This window comes from Typopeltis vanoorti, chromosome 1 (assembly GCF_054136105.1).
Source record: "Typopeltis vanoorti isolate ZY-2024b chromosome 1, IOZ_Tvanoo_1.0, whole genome shotgun sequence".
Classification (NCBI taxonomy): Eukaryota; Metazoa; Arthropoda; class Arachnida; order Uropygi; family Thelyphonidae; genus Typopeltis; species Typopeltis vanoorti.
In genome coordinates, this window is record NC_143549.1 from 90,468,872 (window position 1) to 90,485,628 (window position 16,757).

Consider the following 16,757-nt stretch of genomic DNA (forward strand, 5'->3'; position numbering starts at 1 on the left):
CAGCGTGAGAATTGCAGAGGAATTTCCCTAATGAGCATTACAGGTAAGATTTATAGATGCTTACCTGAGAAGAGGCTAAGAAAAATTGTGAAAGAGGAACTTGGAGAACAAAGCTGCGTGCAGGCCATACAGGAGTTGTCAGAATCCGATTTTAAGACAGAGTTGAGAAATCATGGGGATATAACAAGATCTGGATTTAAGTTTGGTGCACCTGGAAAAGGCATATGACAAGGGGAAAAGAAAAACTGTTCAAAATCCTACAATTATATGGTCTAAAAATGTACTGAGCACTATTAGCATTTAGAATTGAAGGAGGTTCAAAGAGATGGTTTTATGTTAAATTGGATATGAAACAAGGGTTTACACTATCTATTGTTATCCATTATCTATATGGATCACATGAAGGAAAGTGACATTACCTGGTATCAAAATGCAGATGTGTTTTTTTAGTTGGTGCTTGGATGGGGCTGACCCTTTAACCATATTGTGGCTTTGTATTAATGATCATAGATATTTTAATCAACTGCCCTCATTTCATTGAGTGCAGTCATTACCCCATACACTCGGGCAGATTTTATCTAATTCCTCCAACATATAATGTGCTTTTCAGTCTACAAAAGACTAATATTTTATAATTATACATTGCTTGGAAAGATTTGTGCTCAGATACCATAATGTGAGGAACAAACAGATTGTACTCACTTTAAGATGGATTGCTGTGCAGCATTTCCACAAGCGTATGATAGTGGAAAGTGATCGGCAGGAATTTTGGACCATTCTTCCTGTAGGCATGTAATGAGGTCCTGGACTGCCGTGGGGTGGACTTCCCTTGACCTATCTCGACACTCCAGTTCATTCCACAGATGTTAAATAGGGTTTAGATCAGGGCTCTGTGGAAGCCAGTGAATACTGGCCTCCACAGAGCCCTGATCTATGGTGATGTTCATGTCCACAAACCACACAGTTATAGCATCAACCTTATGACACGGTGCTTTAAAAATCTCACAAAAGGTTAGAGATGTAAGCCCAAACTTATTAAAGTAATATCAATGCATTCAAGGTAATAAAGAAATAGTTTCTAAGTATAGCTCATAAACCAAGTGTCTCAGCTGATGAGAAATCACATTTAGAATGGTCTATATTTCATCAATTTAGAGTGGGTCCTTTTAGACCATGAATTAAAGGAAGTAGTTTAGAAGAAAAAAAATTAAAAATTTAGAGGAATGTTATAAAGTTGTTAGAGAAAGAGGAAAAGCTTAGAGATATATACTAATCCTCAAATTCCAAACAAGTACATTTTGAAACAAAAAAGTTCTACAAGTAATGCAATAGCCAAAATGAAAATCAAAATCTTAAATTAATTAAAAAGGGGAGAAATGCTAAGGAAAAAATTTAAGGATTCAAACCAAATTATGGATGTTAATGCAGAAAATAATTCTAAAGCAAAATCCATAGAATCTCATGAATTAGAAACTTAAAACTTTTATTAAAGAGGAAAACAGCAAAATCCTATATTAGAAAGTCAAGAAAAGTTTTTTTTATTTAAAATGTTAGCTGATTTTAAGATAAGTAATTCTCGTAGTAAATCAGATAGGTTGCCTAATGATACTGAATCTGATTCTAAACAAGTAGTGCAAGAAACGTTTATTCCTAGATGTTATAATTGTAACAGGTTAGAACACATATCTAAAAAAGTTTATTATTACGAGGACTAAGTTTAATCCTAGAGGAAATAAATATAAGAGTAAGATAAATTCAAATATTGGAATGAAATATAATTCAAATATAGTGTTAGTAAAAACAAACTTACCTACAGATATTAGCTCAAAGTAATAAGAGATTAGTCATCATCATCAAATTCCTGACATGTACTCTCAAGGGGTGCACAGGATATGATAGTACTACATGAACAATTTACATCATTACTAACTTCCTATCAACAATTTTCTTCCGAATCAATCTGTTACTTGTCAAAGACTCCAACATTATTAGATCTTTATATTTCTATCGTCTAAGGCATTTTGAACCGTATCAATCCACCTATATATCTTGGTCTTACTCTGGGTCGTTTTCCTGCCAACCTGGCAGAGAACACTTGTTTTGCTAATCTTTCCTCGCCCATTCTGTTTAAGTGACCATACCACCTGAGATTAGCTCTGCTAATGCATTCCTGGATGCTGACAATGTCTAGTTCTTTCCTAATATCCTCGTTTTTAATATGATATTGCCATTGATGCCATCTGTTCACGCCTCTAATCTTTCTCAGGACTCTCATATCTGCGGTCTCTAGTCTTTGGTCAAGTATTTTACTTTTGACCCAGCTCTCAGATCCATAAGTTAAAACTGCTTTGAAAACCGTCTTGTATACAGTTAATTTAGTATTCCAACTAATTTCTCTCTTATTCCATACAAATTTATTCAATTAACTTCCCACCATACCAGCTTTGTTGATTCTGTTGTCTATTTCTATATTTAATTTACCATCTTCACTAAAAATCATGCCTAAGTAGCTGAAATGTTTCTTGTTCCACAGGTTCTCCATTCACAACACAGTTGACATTTTCAGCAATTCTACCTATTTCATTTTTTTCGTCTTTTGAATACTGACCTTCATACCATATCTATTACAACAGCTATTCAATTTAATCAGCAAATCTTGCATACTTGTAGCGGATTTATTTAGAAGTATAACATCATCCGCATAAAGCAAAGAGCTGACATTAACATCTCCAATTTTGATATCAGGTTTAATACCACATTCCTTCATAATGTGATCCATATAGATAATGAATAACAGAGGGGATAATGTACATCCTTGTCTCACACCAGATTTAACATTAAACCATCTTCCTGTACTTCCCTTCAATTCTAACTGCTGACTTACAACTCAAATGAAGACTAAGTATTGCCTGATATAATGCCCTATTGACACTATATAACTGTAGCTTATTGAATAGCTTCTCTCTTGGCACCTTGTCATATGCCTTTTCCAGATCGACAAAACTTAAATACAGATCTTTATTATATTCCCATGCTTTCTCAACTATTTGTCGTAAAGTGAAGATCTGATCCTGACAGCATCTATTTGGCCTGAATCCAGCTTTTCTTTCACAATTCTTCTCAACCATTTCTCAAGTATACTTGCATAGATCTTGCTAGGACCACTCAGTAGGGAAATACCTCTGTAATTCTCACATTCAGTTTTATTTCTCTTTTTATATATGGGTTCTATTAGAGCTCTACTCCAATCATCAAGAATTTGTCCCTCTGTCCAGGCTTTCTGAACTATACAGTGCAGCCACTGTAAGACTTTTATGCCACCATACTTCAGCATTTCTGGTTGAATATCATCTACTCCTGCTGCCTTTCCACATTTCAAACCTTTGACTTTTTCTATTTCGGGTATGGATATGTATATCTGACTGTATGCCTGTTGAGTATTTTTTACGACTGTGCTATCACTGCTCGTTTCATTTAGCAAGTTTTCGAAGTAATCACTCCATACTTCAAGGATATCTCTTTCTCCCGTTTTCGTGTCACTTTATCATCTCTAACTCCTTTTACAGCACTCTTTCCTCCATTTCTAAGATTTTTCAACAACTTCCAGAATATGTTATCACCTTCTTGATATTTATTTTCTATGTTATTGTCAAAGTCTTCCCATGACTTTTGTTTAGCTAGTTTTACACAGTGTTTTTCTTACTTACATTTGTCTCTGTATTCTCTATGAGCAAAAGCTGACTTATTTGCCAGGAACTTTTGATATGCTTTCTTCTTTTCCTTCACTGCCTCGTTAACTTCCTGTGTCCACCATGGAGTCCTGATTTTTCTATCCTTGCAGACAATCTCACCACATGCTTCTCCGGCTGAATCAATCAGGGTTTTCTTCAAGGCTTGCAACTGAATCTCCAAGGTTTGTTTCCATTTCTCAAACTCTCTCATTTTTTTCTTCAATAATCTTTGTGTATTTTAGTTTACAGTTCACATCTGAGAGCTGCTCAACTTTTATTCGCTGTAAAACTTTCTTACATGTTATTCTTTTCAATATGAAATTCAATTTTATCCTGTTCAAAACTAAATAGTGATCACTTCCAATTTCAAATCCTCTGTACACTCTGGTGTCCTGCACCAGGGAGAAAACATCACTATGACAATAACATAGTCAATGAGACTTTTCTTATTCCTTGCCTCTTCTCTCCATGTGAATTCGTGCACATTTTTATGTTGGAACATGGTGTTAGTAATAACCAGTCCCTGTCTTGAGCAGAAATCCAACAAGTATTTGCCACTATTATTAGCTTTGCTCTTTTCTCCAAATTTTCCTAAAATATTTTTGTATGTCTGACAATCATTTCCTACTCTGCTATTTAGATCCCCAACAAGGACCATCTGTTCCTTTTTCATTGTGTCAGTTGCTTTTTCTAAGGCATCAAAAAATTCCTCCACTTCTACCTGGTAGAACCTCCTGTGCAACCATAGGCACAAATAAGTCTCATTGTCCAATTTCCAATTCTGATATTTGCCCACATCACTCTACTTGAGACTGCCTGCCATTCAAGAAGATTTTACTTTCTTTTGTGTTCAATACTGTAGCTACATCATCTTTTTTCTGATCATCATTGCCTGAATATAAAATTTTGTATTTATTGCTCAGAAAACTCTCACCAGTTGTCTTTTTTGTTTCATTCACCCCTATTATGTCAATCTGGTACTTATTCAATTCCTCAGCTAGCTCCATTTCTTTGCCATTCAGGCTTCTTATGTTGATAGTACCAATCTTTAACTCTGGTGATGTTGAGTTGGGGTGTGCTTTCAGATTTGTTCCAGTAGCTGACTTTTTGCTGTTCGTCCTGGTTCCCTCGTGAAAACAACAGGGGGGCTTGTTTTACCCACCAGGTGATGCCCCAGCCGGTATGAAATTTTGTTATGTTGTACCATCATTTTCTATATTGGTTTAAGCTAAATCCCAAATTGCCAGCCCATCCTTGTTCATACAGTATCTAGGTTGACCCAACAGAGTGCACCAAGAGAAGACGAGGATTGGACATTATTTCAGAAGCCCTGGTCGGTTCTCCGCATTCCTTTAAATTCTATGTGGAGGTCTCCTCTTACTTATAAACTTTGATCCCCTAAGCACCCCCTAATAGGTTAGTTTGTAAATCAAATCATCAAACTGATATTGCTGCAATGTCACATATCAGTAATGATAAATCTTTGACTCTTTTACAGGTTTTATTGAATTTTAATTTTATTTTTTTAAATTTTATTAGATACAAGAGCACATAGTGACAGTTAATAGTAGCAGGTTAGGTCACATTTTGACACTTTTACAGGATTTTATTGAATTTTAAATTTTTATTTTTTTAATTTATTAGATACAAGAGCACATATTTCTCTTATTTCTTGGTCACTTTAATAAAATTAAAGATTTTGTTCCTAATGATATTATAAGGTTGAAATATCCAATTAAGTTAACAGGTATCTTTGAAATATACCTTCTACTTCTTAAAAGATGGATGTATTTTGTTACATTCCATTTTTTTTCTCTAAATGTTTCTCATGAATTAATTATTCTTCCAGAGACCTCTAATCCAAATATATAGGTTATTCTTGATCTTGATTTCCTAATGAAATATCGGTTTGCATGTAATTTCTTGGATGGCACTAGGTTTAATAAATAATCTATTCACAAGATGCGAGATTTAAGTGTATGCTCTGAAGTTTCTGAAGCCAGACAAGATGAATTGCTTGAGATTAAAGCAATAAACATGGATTGAAAGGAAGATTTAGTGAGAATAAAAGAAATCCTAATAGAATATGCAATGAAGTTGGCAACTGATAGTATGGACTTGTTTAATGAAAAGAAATTAATTAATACATTTTTTGAGTCTGCTTTTCAGTTATTTCCTAATGTTTTCACTGAAGATATTATCTCTGTTTTGTACTAATGCAGTTGACATTCTGTATAACTTGCTACTCAAGGCATCTATCTACGTAAAACAATATCAAACTCCATAAAATATAGAGAGCATGTTCAACTGTTGCCACAAGAGTATGAAAAGGCAGAAATTATAGAAAAGTAACTCAAAATTGGAATGGAGAAATCAGTCGAGTCACTGAACCCATTGATTTTCCTCTTTGTAAAATTGAAGAATTATTAATTGGTTTAAAAGGAGCAGAGTATTTCGCTAAACTAGATCTGAACTCTGGTTGTTTCCAGATTCCTTTAAAGAAGGAAGATAGAATATATTTTGCCTTCACAACAAGATGGCAGAAGTACCAATTATGTCGTCTTCCTCAAGGAAGACGACATAATTCCTAGAAACTTAGCCATATCTTTTCAGTCACTAATGAATTCTATTCTGTCAGATATGTTAAGTAAAGGAGTTATTTGTTTTCAAGATGATTTGCTTATATACTCAAATGACCTAACATCTCACAGAAATGTTTTAGTGAAAGTTATTTCTAGATTAGATGAAGTTAATTTATCCTTGAAGTGTTCAAAATATCAGTTCTTTTTAAAAGAGAATGAATGTTCACGTTACAAAGTTAGTAAAGTAGGAATAATTCCTAGTAGATCTCAGAAGAATTGCAAGAATGAGGATTTTCAAATTAACAAGATAGATGAATTGGATAAGATTAAGGGAAAAAATCTCTACAGTTGAAGCTCAGAAAGAAGATCCCATTTCGAAAAATGTTTACAAAAAGGTGAATCTATTCCCCTTTTTTTGAAGAATTTTCTTTGCTTCAAATGCTCTGTTTAGAAGAGGATGGTTTGCTTTTATCAAGCAAATGGATGAGGGTAAAATGAAAATAAAAATTTTAGCTCCAGTTATCATGAAACCTAGGATTCTGTATACTTGCATGATTATGATCTAGCTGGTCATCTAGGATTTCAGAGAACCTGACACAGAATTAAGGACAGGTATTTTTGGAAAGGTCTTTTATGCCAAACTAGGTTTGGCATAATCTCCCTCTTAGAGGTAAGACACCTCTACGATCCTTTCCAATTCCAGTTAGACCATTTCAAGCTGTAGCTATTGATATAATTGCACACCTACCCACAACAAAGCAAGGAAGTAAGTATATCCTGTAGCCATTGATATGTTATTACGCTTTCCAGAAGCAGTACCTATGAGGGATCAGACTGCTAAAACTATAGTTAATAAATTTTTAAAGGTGATATGGCACACCTGAAATACTTATCTGATCAAGGAGCAAACTTTACAGCAGAACTAATATTGCAATTATGTAAGTTATGAAATATGAAGAAGCTTTTTACTATACCCTATTATCCTCAAAGTAATGGAATATGTGAAAGGTTAAATAAGACTTTAAAACACACACACTTTCTAAACTAGCTAATAGTAAATTGTCAATGCATCATGAAAATTATGGAAACAACTACCATGTTAGAGTAAAACTTTAGTTTAATATAAACCAAAATAAACATTCAACATTTCGACCTTCGCATTAAGGTCATCATCTGAAGTACACACATGTAGAAAGAAACAAGCTGCAGTACAATCTACATGGTATGCTAAAGTTACTGACCAACCGTTAAAACTATTGGCCTGACCTCTGGCAGAAAAAACGCCTCTGGCGTTTCTTTATATATGTAAACTCCTGATGATAACCTGATGACCTTCAACGACGAACCGTTGAAGTTATAGAAACAACACAGTAGTTGTTTCCATAATTTTCATGATGTATTCTGTTCATCGTGTAAGCATGAAATAAAGTAAATTGTCAAATTGGAATTCTTGCTTGCCACAAGCAAGAATCCCAACAGTAACCATGTTGTCACTTGAGTTTCACTTTGAATCTCAGTAATGGACATACGCATTAGTGGTTGTTTTCAGAACAGCTGTCACTTGGTAACAGGAATGCTAGAAAAGTGGAGTGATCAAACAAGGGAACAGAGCTGAGTAGGTTTAATAAACTATAGAGTTAAGTTCTCAAATCTCGGAAAAGTTTTTATATGTATTTTGAATTAATTTACAGGAATATCAAACTATGAAGCTATTAATTGAAGTACAGTATGATATATCAGGCCTTTGTATGTGAAAATATTTTGTGCTCAATTAAAGGCAAGTGATATACAGGGTGTTCGGGATAAATTTGACATATTTATAATTAATTATATTTTTCCGTAAGTTACATGTATTAACACACACTTCTCTTCATTTAAAAGTTTGGACCCTTCTTCATTCATATACAAGATGTCAGAAAGGATGGATAGCTGGAACCCACCTGAATCATGGAAGAGAATAACTTGTATCATGATGATTCGTGCCCGCCATCAAAATAAGGATATTACGACTGCTGCCCAATGCTCCCTGAATACAGTAAAAACAATCAGGCATGAACTAGAGACTTGCAATGGTGACTACGAGGATGTAGCAAGAAGAAAGATCCCTAGCAGACGATCTGATTGCGTTCGTACAGCAGAATTCCTTGCAAATCTGCAGGAACAGGTGTTGAAGAACCCTGGCATTGGAATTCGGGCTTTGTTCGTGGAGTTGCTAACTGTAGTCAAGCCCTGGATAACAAGGGTAGCCAATGGTAGGCTGTATGTATGGCAGCAGGATTCGGCCCCTTGCCACACCTCTGGGAAAAGTCAAAAATGGTTGTCTGAAAATTTCTACGACTTCACCAGTCCAAATGTTTGGCCTCCAAACTCCCCAGACCTTAACCCCATGGATTATTTTGTATGGGGCGCAGTTGAAAAAGACACCAATCGCACTTCCAGTAATACAAAAGCCCAGTTAATGGATAAAATTAAAACAGTTTTTGCGGCCCTTCCCAGGGAGACTGTAGCATCAGCTTGTTCGAGGTTCCGAAGCAGAATTGAAGCTGTGATCGATGCTAATGGTGGTTATTTTGAGTAAATCTTGTTGATTGTATTGTAATTAACTCTGCCTGTAATGTTTTTTTGTCAATTCATTAAATTTAATAGATACAAAGAAGATTTTCTTTTTCCTTACGAAACTGTCAAATTTATCCCGAACACCCTGTATATATTCCAGGTAGCAATTTGTAATCTGCAGTTGTAACTTTCAGTATTGGAAATGCATTTTGAACTGCTCAGTTAATATATTTCCATTGTGAAAATTTTCTTCATGCCTACTACAGAAAATTGAAAGATAGATACAGTAACGGAAAATTCTATATGACCAAGTGAGACTACAGAACATTTAACTGAATGATATTTTCAGTTTGTTTTTGTAGAAATATTTTGTTTTGTCTCTCAATATTGAATAGAGTATGAGAGAAAATCGAGCTCATTTATTATTTTCAAAATGGCCATTTAATTATTCCTAGTATGTATTATTTATTGTATATAAATATATGTTTAAAGTAAATAATTTAATTTTTTTATAATTGACCTTCAGTCTTTAAAATAGAAGATATTGATCCTCAAGTCAGTGCACTATCACATATACGAATCCGGAACATCTGTCTATCTGCTCGGTAGAGGGTGTGGTGTGAATTGTTGCTTCATAACACAACTTTTCAAGCTTTCATGTACCACTGTACATGCTCTTTTCACTACTGAAGACTATGCTGCATGTTGGTTCAGGTAATGTGGGGGCTTGCATCTTATGGTCCTATCATGGAGACCCATGTTATCAGCCTCAGTTCTGAATGTTTTTGTCCAAATTCATGTTCCAGTCGATGCCAGAACTCCACACTCATTATGTCAGCTGGCGAATGGTTGTTTTTACGTATTATCCTTTGTGGCACCCTTTGGTCACATTTGGTGTGTGGTGGGTCATCCACTGCAATAGCACTTGCACTTGACCTCCCTGCATTTCCATTTAATATGGTAACACTGAATTTTGTTTTAAGATGGCCCAATTTGTCAACAGCTTGCTGAACAGATATAGCTGCAACATGGCATCCTATCATAATGATCTTTCAAACTCCATCAGTTCTCTCACAGCCATTTAACCCGGATATAGTTGCACTGACTTTTGGGCATCATATTTCTTCCATTTATAACAGCTATCAATACAAACACATGACCTGTTATATGCCACGATGCAATTTCCTCCAATTCCAGGTGTCCATTGACTTCTTTCCAAATATCGTATATAGTAATATTTATATACATTACTTTTGAAAATAAATTGTTTTCTATTTATTAAATTTACATTATCCACATCTATATTTTTCATATATTTTTCTTTTATCTAGATTTATAATTTATACCATGGTATACATAATATTTTAACTATTGTTTATTCATAGTATTTAACTTTTGCTTATCAGCTTCTACACATGTCATGTTTTTCTCTGTAATAATCTACGCCCTTATGCTTTCTTACTTGCAAGGAACTTTTGATGAGATTTCTTCTTTCCAGGAGTACAACTTTAACTTCTTGAGTTCACCACAAAGTTCAGATTTTTCTGTCTGTGAAGACGTCGCCAAATGCCTCTCCCAGTTAATGCTTTCAAACTTTCACTTTCTTTAATAATTTGTATGTTTGAGTTAAGTTTTTGTTAAACATTTCATATGTTTTTTTCCTTTCAGTATGATCTAATTTTTTTTTTATTCTGTTTAAAAAATTTTTTAAATAATTATAAATGGAGGATGCTTCCTATTTAAAATAGGAAGCAATTTATAAATATCACTATCAACAATAATGTACTTGACCATACTATTCTTATTGCTTGTATGTTGTGTCCATGTGAATTTATGCATACCTCTTTGTCGGAACATAAATTGGAACATTGTATGGTCCCGTGCATAGCTTGAGTGAAGTGAGAATGAAGGCTAGAGGCTAATGGTGTGCAGATAGGAGATATATGAGGAAAGAAGTAACTTAATGTCATTTAAGGCAGCAGGATTTGCATATCATTGTGTATTTTGGGAATTTTCCAATGATTATTTAACAAGAAGAAGATGTGACAGGTTTGAAAGGGGGGACATGAGATTTTTATGTTTATTAAATAAAAAAAATAATTGTGCAATGTTGAAATAAATGTGCTGGCTCATCTTCACATTCATTAAATATGAGTTTTCTAGACAAAAGGTACATGTTTCATTATTTTGCCGAATGCTATGCACTTCTCACTTGGCATGCAATAATGAAAGTTGCCATGGGGATAATTAGCAAGAACAGATCATTGTACTAGAAGTTGTATATGACTGCAAAAATATACATATCCAAGAACATTTATTTCCCATTATTGTTATTCCCTTGAGTAGTAGTAATGATGTTAGTCTGAAGAGTAATATGCCTATATACATGAGCAATATAAGTATGGACTCCTTTTTAAATTGCAACGTGCAGTTGATTCTCACTGTAGTAGCACAGTAACAAACTACCTGAAAAGTCCTAACTATACTGAACTATGTGCTATACTGAAAGAAATTTTCTATAGCAAACTATGCAAACAAACTGTTCTTGTTGTCTCTGTATGTTTGCTATGGTATAAGTCAACTGTATAAATTTGTTATTTTTTCCTAGTTGAATTATAATTTTATTTTAATAAGTAGTTGGTATGAGTGATAATATGTTTAAGTTTTGTTTATCCTTTGTTTTAGTGGTGGTTTAAAATTTGCATTTGAATTAACTGCAACAGTAATACATTCAACATTTTATGTGACCCCTTTAGCTAGAGGTTCATTTGAGAAGTATTCACAGATAAATACACATCCTCTAAAATAGAGATGATACATATGAAATGTTTTTCAAGGCAAATACACTCTGATAAGTATAGTATTGGTTCTTATTTTTTTGGTTTTATGGAGTTTGCATTATACCATACATTGATATTCATCCATTTAAACCGAACATGGTGCGTCTACATTGCTATCTGTTTTAGATGACTGTTAATTATGATTTTAAGAAATAACTGTCAATAGTAATATATAAATATTTTTCAGCTTTGGGACCTACAAGCAGGGAAACTATTAGCAGAATTTGGAGAGCACGTGGGATCAATAAGTGATGTTGAATTTCATCCCAATGAGTTCCTTCTTGCAAGTGGCAGTGCAGACAGGTAACTTTATGAACTATTTTTATAGTTCTTTACAGTATGCAGTAAATAGCATGCTGTATATACAGTAATATCTGAAGTTATGCATGTTCCATCTGTGAAAATTTATTTTATTTATATACATATAAGAAATTCTGTTTGGGGCTGGCATGTGTAGGCCCTGTACACACAGAAGTTTGTGTTCAAGTATTACTTTAACTTCAACCTTGGGAGAGCTGTTTCTATGGTGTTTTATCTTTGAGCTTCCCCCCCCCCCCATTTCCAATTTATTTAACTCTGCAGTGTCAATTCTAATCAAACTGCATTATGTCAGTGTGGTGAAAAATTAGGTTTTCTATACTGAACTTAAAATGGGCAGGATCTGAGTGTTAACACCTTATGTAGGAGAGCACTCTGCCTAATTCGTAGTTAGGTGAATCAGTGCCATCCAAGTTGGGCATAATGGCACATTTTATTTATGGATTTTAGGTAGTCCATATATTGGGGGGTGGGGAAGGATCTGGAATTTTTTGAGGTGACATAGAAATTACCCACCACAAGAAAAAAGGCAACATTACTTCAACATGGCCAATAAAATACAAGAGACTCTTTCTGGAATCTGCATCTTAAGAAACTATCCAAGCCTCAACAAATTTGGATGCATACACTGTCTCAAATTTGGAAAATGTTAATTCTCAGATTATCGGCCCAACATCTAAACTAGCCCGCTAATCGGCATAATTTAGGACTTTTGGCATACCTTATGTTTGTCCCACCTAAATCTCACTTACCTCATATAGTGTCTGTGTACACTTATCTTTCTGTACCTTGTCCCCTAACAATGGCAATTTGACTTTACTGAAATATTGGAAAATAATGATTAAAGTATTTTAATTAGTATATCTTCTATATTTTAATATTCTTATGAAAAATTCTGTAGGCTCTCTATTCAAGACGTGATGTTTGTAGTGTTTTGCCTGTTTTCATAGTCTTTGTCTTTTTATTGCTGATTCTCAAGCCAAATTTGTTGTAGTTCGTTAAGGAATCTGACTTGTAGATTTATTTTGGATTATAACATCATCTGCATATAAAGTAAACAGCTGAGATTAACATATCCAGTTATAAAATAATAAAAATAAATCAGCTAACGCCTTTTTATTCCCATATACGGGAGTAGGCGAGGCCATTTAGCCCTATCTAACTTTTGGAGACTGAGTGGGCAGTTCAATCTCCACTGGTACCCAATCAGAGACAGATGGCCCAAGGCTATCACTAATTAAGCGGTACGCAGTGAAGAGAGACGGCTCAAATGTGCCGCCATCTCGTGGTCCCTAACCCTAACACAATATATTTAATGTCTGAAATAATGTGGGTTCTACGGTCGATTTTCTTGAGTTTACAGGACAAAAAACCCGAGTTTCCGGGAGGAAAAACCTGCTTGCCCGTGCCAGAGATCGACTAACTCGGGAAACGGTCGAAAAAAGGCTTAGAAAATTTCCTCTAGTCGCCGACTAGACTCGAAACCAAGCCTTCCTTCGTGCGGCCAAGCGCGGTGGTGTGCAAACGCCACATCCACTGAGCTACACAGGCTCACATATCCAGTTTCGATATTACATTTAAAGCCATTTTCCTTTATAATGTGAATCGATGGATAACAGTGGGAATAATGCACCTACACTTTATGTCGATTTTACATAATACCATTTTACAGTATCACACTCAATTCTAACTGCTGACATTTTCAACTTAAGTGTGCACTATGTTTTGCTTGATATAATGTCCTGTTTACACCAATTTTTCTTGGGACACTCATACTTATTGGGAGATTCATAGAGGAATCTCATGATTCTTCTATTCATTTAATTTCCTTTTTTGTAGATGGATACACAGAATCTGTATCCATTTACTGTATGAACCACGCTTTCTGAGTTATCCAGTGTAGCCATTATAAAACTATTATTTCTCCATATTTGAGCATTTCATGGTTGGATACCATTTTCTCTAGCTGCTTTTCGCATTTCAGGTTTTTGATAGGTTTTTCTACCTCAAGTGTCGATATGTGTCATGAGTGCATTTCTCTTGAATATTTTCTACCACTGGTGTACAAGTTGTTTGTTTCAGTTAGCAATTTTTCAAATTACTCCAAACATCTAGAATATCTTCAGGTTTTATGTTAGTTTTATCATCTCTACTTCCTTTGGTACTCTTTCTTCTATTTCTAAGCTTTTCAATGGCTTTCAGAACATTTTGCCACCTTCCTGATATTTCTTTTCTGTACTCTTAGCAGAGTCTTCCCATTACTTTGTTTAGTTGCTTTTACACATTACTTTTTTTTTTCTTATATTGTTCACTGTATTCTCTTAGAGGACATGCTAACTTACTAAAAATTTTTCAATATGCTTTGTTCTTTTCTATGAGTCCATCGTAGAGTTTTGATTTGTCTATCCTTGTAGACAACTTCATTGCGTGTGCCTCCCTGGCTAAATCAATCCGTTCAGAGTTTGCCACTGATACTTTGGAGTCTTAGTTCTTGTTTTCATACTCTTACATTATTTTCTTGAATAATATTTGTATATTTTAGTCTACAGCACATGTATGATAGATGCTTGACTTTGATTGTCTTTCTTTTCGATATTATCATTGTCATTCTGCCCAAAACTAAATAGTGATCACTCTATTTCAAATCTCTGCATACTTTTATCTCCTGAAGATATATCAACAGTAACATAGTCAATGAGATGTCTTATTTCTTATGTCTTCTCTCCACATAAATTTGTGCATATCTTTATGTTGGAACTATCCTGAACAGAAATCCAGCAGATATTTATCATTACTTCTACTCTTTTCTCCAAATATTCTCAAAAAATGTATGTTTTTTGAGAATATTTGAAGAAATATTCTCAAAAAACATACATTTTTTTGAGAATATTCATTCTGATATTCATTTCTTACTTTGCTGATTAAATTTCCAATGACCAACATTTTCTTTGTCAGCTGCTTTCTAATGACTCAAAAATTTTTCCAGTTCTTCCTTAGTAAACCATTCTGTTAGAATAGGTATAAATAAGTCTCATTCTTTAATTGTCCATTTCGACGTTTGCCCACTTGATATTACTTATCATTTAAGATGATTATTCTTATATTTAGTGTTGAATACTATAGCTACTTTTTCCTTTCCCAGATCGTTAGCGACTGAATATAACATCTTGTATTTATTATTTAGAAGAATCTCGCCTCCTCCCCTTTTTTTGTCTTCTTTGTTTCATTAACACCAATTATGTTTCATTAACACCAATTATGTTTCATTAACACCAATTATTCGAGCACCAACTTGGTGCTCGAATCTTTCTGCCAGTTCTACATCTTTTCCATTGACACTTCTAATTTTGTGGTGCCTATCTTGAATTCTGCTGATGTAGTTTTTTCCAGAAGCTGAATTTTCACTTTTCACCTTGATTACCTTAGTAAAAACAGCAGGATCTTCTTTCACTGGGCATTGCTCCAGCTGACACAAACTTTTGTCATGTTATGCCATCATTTTGTTTTGATTTAAACCAATAAAAATACAGTTTGGTTGGCCCAATCCTAAATTTTCTGCTAGCATCATTAATTCAGTATCCTGGTAAATACCTGCTAACTAACACCACGAAAAGTAGTAGATTTGATTTTGGAACAGAAATCCTGGTCAGTTCTCCATATTTCTTAAAAGGCTCTATGGAGATCTTTTCTAGCTTTAATCCCCTCTAGTGAGCCTTGTGTTGCTCACACAATTTTTTTTTTTTAAATAAAATTTATGGGCTTGATGCATTATAAGCACTAATGTGCTAGTAAATGCCAACTCAACAAACAAATGCATTTTTTCCCATTCCACTCGCTCTCTTGTAGTTTATTTTATCAACCCATCAAGCTAATGTGGAAAAAAGAGGAAATGTCGGTTGCCCAGAATACAGCCAACCTTTAAGAGAGAAACCACAATTACCAATAACTATAGGCTTATATTCATTTTAGGCACTTGTTACAGGATACTATTCACGCTGAGAGAAAGAACTAATGTATATACTTCACGTACTGTCAGAGACTATCAGTGTAGTTTCTGCAAAGGAAAATTGACAACAAATCATATTTTCTCACTTGGAAAATTAAAAAAAAATCAAATTCATGATATATTATTATTATTATCAATTTAGACCTCCAGGGAACCAAGGACTCATCGAGGAGAGGCTATAAATAATCCAAACCAGCTATCATACCTTTCCTTAAATTCATTCACACTCGATGCACTCACTACCCCTAAGGGTAAATTATTCCACTCACTCACTTCTCTGTGGAAGAAAAACCTAGCTCTTACCCTTTCTTGACTCTGAACAAACTTATCTTCCATGGATGTCCCCGTGTTCTCTCCCCACCTTCCACATAACGAAAAATTTCATCAATTGATATCCTATAACACCCATTCCAAAGTTTATAGACCTCTATCATATCACCATTTTTCTTCTGTTAACCAGAGTCTGCAATCCAAATACTCGCAATCTGTCCTCGTAATCTAAATCCCATAATCCTGATATAATCTTTGTAACTCTTCTTTGCACTCTTTCCACAGTTTCTTAGCCCCCCCCTTGGAACCTGGGAGACCAAATCGGCGCACAATAATCCAGGTGTGGACTTATCAAACCCTTATAAAGTGGCAAAATGACTTCTTTATCCTTACATGTCAAGGTTCACTTCAATATTGCAATTATCCTTTGAATTGTATTTGCAACTTTTTCTAT

At 34.5% G+C, this 16,757-nt stretch overlaps 1 protein-coding gene across 3 annotated transcripts in view; it reads left to right on the forward strand.

Annotated features, from left to right (window-relative positions):
• LOC150110194 (katanin p80 WD40 repeat-containing subunit B1-like) overlaps positions 1–16,757 on the forward strand; it is a 351,290-nt gene that overhangs the window by 151,424 nt on the left and 183,109 nt on the right. For all 3 annotated transcript variants that reach the window (XM_090392102.1, XM_090392114.1, XM_090392108.1), the window contains exon 7: positions 11,897–12,012. In XM_090392102.1, coding sequence (XP_090248228.1) covers positions 11,897–12,012 — 116 coding nt within the window. The remainder of the gene's footprint in view (positions 1–11,896; positions 12,013–16,757) is intronic.